Source organism: Gymnogyps californianus, chromosome 3 (assembly GCF_018139145.2).
Source record: "Gymnogyps californianus isolate 813 chromosome 3, ASM1813914v2, whole genome shotgun sequence".
Lineage (NCBI taxonomy): Eukaryota > Metazoa > Chordata > Aves > Accipitriformes > Cathartidae > Gymnogyps > Gymnogyps californianus.
In genome coordinates, this window is record NC_059473.1 from 7,543,412 (window position 1) to 7,551,920 (window position 8,509).

At 39.2% G+C, this 8,509-nt stretch overlaps 1 protein-coding gene across 1 annotated transcript in view; it reads left to right on the forward strand.

Moving 5' to 3' along the window:
* SPTLC3 (serine palmitoyltransferase long chain base subunit 3) overlaps positions 1 to 4,193 on the forward strand; it is a 53,993-nt gene extending 49,800 nt beyond the window's left edge. Inside the window, exons 9-11 of the mRNA XM_050894480.1 lie at positions 109 to 244; positions 1,238 to 1,367; positions 3,764 to 4,193. Of these exons, the coding sequence (XP_050750437.1) occupies positions 109 to 244; positions 1,238 to 1,367; positions 3,764 to 3,877 (380 nt within the window). The 3' untranslated portion in view covers positions 3,878 to 4,193. The remainder of the gene's footprint in view (positions 1 to 108; positions 245 to 1,237; positions 1,368 to 3,763) is intronic.
* Positions 4,194 to 8,509: the final 4,316 nt, after the last annotated feature.

Consider the following 8,509-nt stretch of genomic DNA (forward strand, 5'->3'; position numbering starts at 1 on the left):
TTTCAGCCAAACTTTTTTGAACTGTTACCCACAGCCCTGTTTCTTGCCTGTTACTAGACTCTGGTTACGATCTTTGCACTGACTGTTTTCCTGACTGACTCATTTCAGGGCTCCAAAGAGTGCGCCAGCTGGGGAAAAACACAAGATACTTCAGACGAAGACTGCATGAAATGGGCTTCATCATTTATGGCAACGATGATTCTCCTGTTGTCCCCTTACTCCTTTATATGCCTGGTAAGATAGGGTAAGTACTGAAAAAAAACTGTTGGCAAAACAAACACTGTTCAATTTCATAGGTTATTTGGTATACGCTGTGAAAAATGTAGTTATGTGTGGTAGCTGCTTCACAAGAGAAACTTAGACTATTAGGTGAATTCATCATTTAGTTATGTTCTATTTTAAATTTGGCCCTAGACTTTATTTTGAGCTGTTCCAGTATTCAGAGTTTTTAAAATTTCTCTTATCCTTTTTTAACTTGCTCTGGAACAATACTTTTGATAGCATTTTGAATTTGGATTTTTTTTTTTTTTTAATTTGTAATCATTAAAAGAGAGACATTGCCTTTGATGTATGAATTGTTTTGGATGTGTGTTCTTTTTCCCCATCTGACCTTTGAACAGTCTTTGCATGTTTTACCGTTCAGTACCTATCAAGCAGCACTTGTGCACTGACTTGGACATGCAGACCAGAAGTCAGTAGTAGCATAATGTAAGGGTTGAGCTATAGGGAGTATTTGCAAGTAACTTAGGGTGGCTATGTGCTCTAGGTCTAGTACATACCACACAAAAGGTTCCTAAACTGGCAAAGTAATTGTGAGAGCAAAGAAACCATCACACAGATTGTTTTATTCCTGTTGATGTGCAGGAATCCAGCTCTCATACCTTCCAGAAGCCCAACTTCTTCCACGCTTAGGGACTGTGAATGCCCACACATTTTGATTTGCACTCAAAGCCTTTCGTTGACGTAAATGAATCATGTCTATTCTACAGTGCTCTCTCTGCCGTGACACTTCTAGTATTTGACACCCACTTGGCTTCATGAGCTGTTAAGCAGCAAAGAATCTCAGTCCTACTGGTAAAATTCTGGCTCTTATTGAATTCAGTGGGAATATTACCATCCACTTCAATTGAAGACAGGATTTTACCCATTGTTTTATTATACTTGAATGTTTTCTCTCTGTGGTCAGTTTATTGGAGATAATTTACTTTTGTTTTTTTTCTTCTTCTTCTCTCCTTAGGGCTTTTGCAAGACGCATGTTAGAAAAAAATATCGGGGTGGTTGTGGTTGGATTTCCCGCTACTCCTATCACAGAATCCAGGGCTCGGTTTTGTGTGTCAGCTGCACATACACGGGAGATGTTAGACATGGTAAGCACAGCAGATGTCCTGCTGAAATTAACTTCAGATGCAAAGGAGGTTGGGAGAAGCTGCGTGTCTGTTACTTTGAATCTCAATAATTCATTTTTACATTTGTTTTTCTGGCCTTGTCACTTGATCTTTAGAGGCATTTTAGCCTTATATATTTTATTTTTTAAAATAAATTACAGGACAGTTAACTTGTTATGTTCTTCTGTTTCTAATAGTGACCAAATCTGTCATCATTAATAAAGACCTACATGAAGAGCACAGCAAGACAAAAGTTAAATGCTAGGTCAAAACTATCAGAGTAGGAAACCTGAAACGATATGGAAATAACTGAAAACCAAATTTTCCATTCCCTTATTTTCATTCCATATTTCCACGTGTTTCTTGAATTGCAGAAGTATATGGGACAGCCTTGGGGGTACAGGTGGAAACTGCAAACAGTATTTGGAGCTGTTTGAACCTAATGAAGTTTAATTGGTGCTGCTGGCCTGACTCAGTTCTGTATCTTTCTCTGATATCAGAAAAACTGTTAAGAATATGTTGAGACTTCCATCGTAAACCTCCATTCCGACACAGTCAGAAATGTGTTTAAAATAAACTCTTTGAAATTTTCCATCTCCCTTTCTTGCTGAAGGTGTTTTTGGCCTGGCTTGATATACGTTCCTTCATTCTCAGAATAAGCCGACTTAGAGGCATCAAGCACGGAGGCTTAACAGTAAATTTCAGGCTTTCTTTTTCCTCTCTTTCCACAAGTGTGATGGTTAAAGCAAAAAATCCATGAACATGGAAGGCAGTTGAGTTAAAGTTGCCACTCCTTCATGCAGATAAGCACCTGTGCCTGCAGAGAGCCCCTGGCTCTCCATTTGCATCCTGAGATTCATGTGGAGCTTGAGGCCGGAGCCCTGCCCGGCTGACCAGCTCCCACGCCAGTGTAGACCCCTCTCAAACAACATTGAAAAATCTGCCTTGCATGTGTGCAGTGTAAAATTCCTGCTGCTCTTAAAGGTGCAGTAGTTATTAACAAGGTATAATACCATAAAGAAAATATTGCATAGAACAGGGCATACCTACTTACTTGTGTTGGTCATTGCCAGCTTTTGCTGTTTGTGTAGATTTGGGCTTATGTAACTAGCAATAGGTGATGAAGTTGATCTGAAGATCAATCTCTTGAGGTTACTGCTTTGATTTTCTTCCTCTCCCCCCACCCTCAAATGTCAAACCCATGACATTTTTGGGCTGTCATTGCATGTTCACTTCCTGCTACCTGCACATTGCTGCTTCCTGGTACCAGTGAAGGTCTGAAACACTCCCCAGCCATCATTCTTGAACATGCTGTATTTTTGCCTTTGAAAGTGGGATCATTGCCATAGTACTTGTGGCATTCTTTAAATGTCCTTACAGTATGGGGGAATGGAAATGCCCTGAGTGTAATTACTTGCAGATGGAAAGTTTTTAGGATAAACACTTTGTGAATATGCCTAAACCCAGGGTAACAACAGGTAACAAGCACAATGAAAACTTTTCCCTTTGGCAAAATTTGTTTTGAATCTCAGCCTGGAACTAAAAAGAGGACAGATCCATGAAAGGGCAAGCTCCCAAGAATAACTTCCTTAATGACCTTGAAGCTATCTCTCTGCATAAACCATTACTAAATTACTCCTTTTTGTTCTTGAGCTCATTTTAGTGGCTTAACAGAAACAGACTCAAAATCAAAATTGCTGTTTTCTTCTTTGATGCCAAAAGGTTGGCTGCTCTTGAATGTGGATCAGATGCTGCAAAATACTGAGCTGCTTCTCTATGGTATAGAGTTCCCTGGCTACCTTTTGAATCTACTGAGAGCTGGGGACACAGCTCAGCAAATTGCATTACAATGTTAATGCATTATTAATTATGCCTGTGATATTAATACAAGAAGATAATGGAATGCACTAAAAATATCTTAAACTATTCAGACTATTTATGATAACTCAGATCAGCACTGTGGGCTGAGTCCCATCTAAGAAAATGCAGTGGCAACTCCAGTCTTTGGGATCTATAGGGAAATATTGAAGTATTGCCTTACACATCCCTTTTGCACAAGCAAAGATAACTTTTTATCTGGATTATTATCTCCCTATGCTTTTAGAAAAAGGTCGGGTTTTTTCATCTGTGCTCGATTAATGTACTTACTAATAAACCATAACCTACTGAAGGAGTAAATTCTGCTCTTGTAGATGCTATTGTGCATCTACGATTGCATTGGCATTCACTACAGGAGAATGAAAGAAAAATTTGCCTGTTTGCCCTTTAAACTTTCTTTAATTGATGCTTTTATGATCTTCTTGTTCTGCTGTAAAGTAAAGGTTACTAGAACTTCATTTCTTTTCCAAGAGGATTGACACAGTATAATGGTCTTACAGGTTTTGAATGCTCTGGATGAATTGGGTGATTTTCTACATCTGAAATATTCCCGGTATTCCAAGTCATCTCATCCCGAACTGTATGAAGAAACTAGGCTTGAACTTGAAGATTAAGTTTTCCACCCATGAAGAGAACATTATGTTGCTATGAAAGGGGGGAAAACCCGAAAACTAAAAAATACGAATGCATTTCTTCCCTTTTAAGGACAATTTTTGTTTTTCAGTTAATTGAAAGGAGGGGAAGCTCAGGTGTTGCATTTTATTGTATCAAATTTCTGTATTCAAGAGACTGAAATATTGATACAGATTTGCCTCCCCAGGAGATCTGTCCCTCTTACGGTATTTTTGATGCAGAATGAATGCATCCATTGATCGAGTTGCTAACGTACAGCTTTTGTTATGGCCCCTTTTTATGAAGAGGCTTCAGATAGTCTTAATTGTGACTGAAATAATAAAGTTTAAAAACTGAATGTATTCCAGTGTAGTATGGTAATATAGCTGAGCTTCATCAGTGAGATTGCTTTTATCTGTTAAAGAGCATAAATCAAGACATTGGTGTGGACTGCTACAGAGGAATGAGCAGAAAGTAATCTCTTTAACTAAGTTGCCCTATCATGCATTTCTCCAAGGACAGAAAATGTTAGAAGGCAGCTCATGCTGAGAACAAGAAAAGTAGCCTGATCGGATCATGTATTTCTGACAGCAGATTATGGGAAAGGGAAAATGCCTCCTCCTCTCCACAGACCCTTTCTCAGCCACGTAAATACACTATAAGCTTCGTAATGTACAAAAATTTGGGCTTAGACACAAACAGAAATGCTTTTCTGCTAACACATTTGACCTACAGCCTATCACGTCTTATCACAATGTAAGCTCTTCAGCAGGCTTTCTCCCTTGTCGTGTAGCAGTAGTAAATAATTTTAATAACCATTTAACTTTCCCGTAAAAACCTTGATCAAAACAGTCAGATACTTGCAGTTCACAAACTGCAGATGACATTTATGGGCCCATTCCTAAGTTTCTTGAACTACTTATGGGCTTAATAAATTCACTAACAAGTACATAATGCTGAAGCTGTTAGTTACACAGAATGTGAAGTTCAAGATACCACAAGCAGTTCTGCCACCTGTTAAATTGAAAACTCCACCATTTCTAAATGTGCTAAAGTCATCCACTTAATAACATTTCTTGAAATATTCCTGTCTGTTTTATGCATGTCAGGGGTTGTTTTACTTGTCTAGTTGCAGACTTTTTCGAATGGTTTGTTTTTCAAATAATTGATTATGCCATCTGAGGGGGAAGATGTCCTTCTCCCCTTTTCCACTGCCTGAGTGACAAATGCTCAAAGATACTTGAAGGAATTGTTACAGCCAGCAGCTTCCCTGCAATGCCTGCAGCAGCATTATCATCAGGCTTATGTGGGCTGAGTTGTTTGAAGGAGATTGGAGGCTTTTTCCCTTTTTTTGCAGCATTGAAAAGCAGTTCTGCAGCTTTAAGAATGAACTCCAAACCATTCCATGCTATCAAATGTCATTGTAAACACATCAGATGAGAGATGTTTAGCTTTGTGTTGCACAGATGTACCACACTTTCATGTTCTCTTGAAAGCTGTGGTGTAAACTTAACCCGCAGCTGCAATATTAGATTTAAGAACAGAACAATTAAATTGCGGAGTACCAATTACACTATATTACTCCCTGCTTGTTAAAGCAGCTTTCAGGATATAACAAGGCTGATTGGTTATGAGGGCCCATTTTTTGTTGGATTTTTGTTGTTGTTGTTGTGCAAGTTAATAAAAATCCAGTGGTGCTATAACTTTAAGAATTGATTACAACACATTCCATAATATCAAATGTCGGCTTTAGGAAACTTATATCAAGGGCTGGGGGAGGACTAAATGGTGTCATATGATTCTTCACTTTGGTAGACGGACTTGAAAAACATTGCAGAGGTTCAAGGGAGCTGTGTTTGTGGATAAGAGCAAACTCACTGTATAAATTTTAAAATACTCAAGCACAGGACAAGGAGAAATTAGGATACGTGAACTTTGTCTTTGAGTAACCTGGCAATTTGTGATGTACAGCGTTGTTACATGCAGGGTGACTGCGCTTACTGTGAAGGAGATGGGTTGAGCAATTTCTGCAACCTGTTCCTCGAGGAAAAGTACTGAATTTGATATATTGCATTTTGAGCTCGATTGCCGAACATCTGCGGCCAGATCCTCAGTTGACTTCTGACCTTCCATCTTGGGGTATACAGCCATAGTTTATATTTCAGCAAACATTATTACACATGCTGTTGCAGGCAACACGCTATTTCCCTCAAAGAGAGGCCTGAGATTGATTAAACTACAGAATGATCACTTTTTGTCCCCCTATAGGGGAATGTTTTCTGTCTAAAGCCGAATTCTTCCTGCCCTCAGAACATTACTCTCTCTTATATTAAGGAGACAGGACAGCTATTTTTCAGAGACTGTCAGTTGATTTATTATATGCTCTCTTCTGATTTCTTCCATCCCGTACACATTAGAGAAAGTACAGGCTGACTATCCCTGGGCTTGGGGAACAGTTAGGGAGAAATCCCTGCTCCACTGGTGCAATAATAAAACTCCCAGGAACTTCAGACTTTTAGATTTTCCCCATGAGGCTTAGTTATGGTCTGGCACTGTCTTTTCCACCAGCGTAATTTCAGTGGAGTTTTTCCAGATTTACATCAATTTTAATAGATTTAGAGTTGATCAGCACTTGGAGACTCTATTTTAGCTCGCTTAAGAAAAAAACTGATGGAGTACTTATTAGGGAATTAGTACATCTAGCATAAGGATCATACATTTCCTAGAATATACTGCATCTTCAGGCATGCATGTTCTCGGGAGACACAGTTCTCTGTAATTGTTTTAGAAGGTTTTGAAGAAGAACTGCCTTCAATAAATAAAAATTGCTCAAGTTGTCATATTTTAATCCAGTGGAAATGTAAGTATGAATACACTAACTTTTTGTTGGCAACCTGCAATTCCAGCATCTTGTTATCTTACATAAAATCTTGATTGACCTTCATGCTATGGGAAGACTCAAGAGTTGTCTGTTTGACAGAGTACCTGAATTGTTTGCTCTTTCCTGTACCTTTATTCCACCTCATCTTTTAGAAAGCCTTCATTTCCTGAGTTTATCAAACTTGTCATGGTGGTTCCCCCATCCACTTCTCCTGCCTCTTTATATTGTTTTCTCTGTTCTGCTAGTTTCTGTCCTCTGGGTCTAGGTGAAAGCACACTGGCAGCTGCAGAGGACCTGAAGTGTAACAGTTAGCTTTTTAGGCATTGCCTCACTCTGCCTGCTTTTCCTGGCATCCTTATCAGCTCCTGCAGACTTTAATCTTTCCTTTTCAAATAAAACTTTCCTACTGATGGTGCTAAATTTCTAAGCTGAACCGAATCTGAACTGCCCAAGCTGTTGAACCAAGAATGGGCTTGATCTATCACTCATGCAAGTGTAGATCAGGTTAAATCTTGCTTTGAAGTCAATACTGTTGGTTTAAAACTAGCGCAACCATGAGAGCAACCTGTCAGTATGAGGTGAGCTGCCTGCATTTATTTCAGAGGGGTTTGAACGCTGATGTCTCTGGACTATTTCACAGCCGCTGCTCTTCACAGGGGACCAAGATATGGGAGTGGATTTATTTAAGGTAGGATTTCAATTTTCTTTTTTTTTGTTTTTTCTTTTTTTCTCCAAAATGTGTTTGGTTGAAGGTGCATCACATATTTCCCTGTCCTGCTGAGACAGGGAACAACGTAATGATGTAAAAAAAGCAATCTACACTAAAGGTGTTTATGTACTTTCTAGCCTGCTTAGAAATTCAATAGAGATTCTCTAATATATGATCTGCTTTTTATTTGTGCATAAAGTTTAATTGTTCTTTAAATTAAAACACAGATCAGGGCCAAATTTTAAAGAAACCACACCACCATCTGAGAAATGGCAGATGTCATTCTAATATTGGCAGCTGAACATTCGAGCCTCCAGATGCCTTCAAAAAAAGTATCTAGGTGTTTCCCTCATTTACTCACATATCCAGTGTTGTTTCTGCTCACTGCAGACCAAGTCACAAGATAATGAGAATCTCACTCTATCCATTAGTGAGATAGAGCTTCAGACCTGTCAGGATGGTCCCAAAACCGCCACCCAAGTGACCACACAAAATAATAATTCAGCACCATCAGAACAGGGGTCTGGGGTCTGAATCAGACTGGTTGCTCAGCAGTTACCTAAGAGGCGAGTACGTTTCTTTCCACATAGGCAGTATGTCACTGACAAGTGACATAAGGGAGCAATGATAAATCCATTTATATCACACGCTAATCAAATGGCAAGGGTAACGTAGAGGCACAGGATCTGGAGAGACATGGTGGACCTGGAGACTTAGACTAGATACAGTTGTGTGCAAAGAATTGGTTTTGTGCAAGTGTTACGGGAGTTGTTAAATCTTTTTAACCAGCTAGGTGGAAAACTTGGCCTTTAATATCAAAATAGTGACTGCAAAGCAGGCAAAGAGAGATCCTGCACCATGTGTTACTCCAGTTTGTTTATGAAGAGAAGGCAGGGTAGACAGAGTGCCATAGCAGATGTCCCTGATACTTGGTACTCTATTACATTTCATAGATCCTTTTTGGAGAGTCACTTCTGCCAGATGCTGTGCCAAGGCCAACAAGTATTAATTGTTATCAGTATACCTCAGTTCAATAGCTTGTGC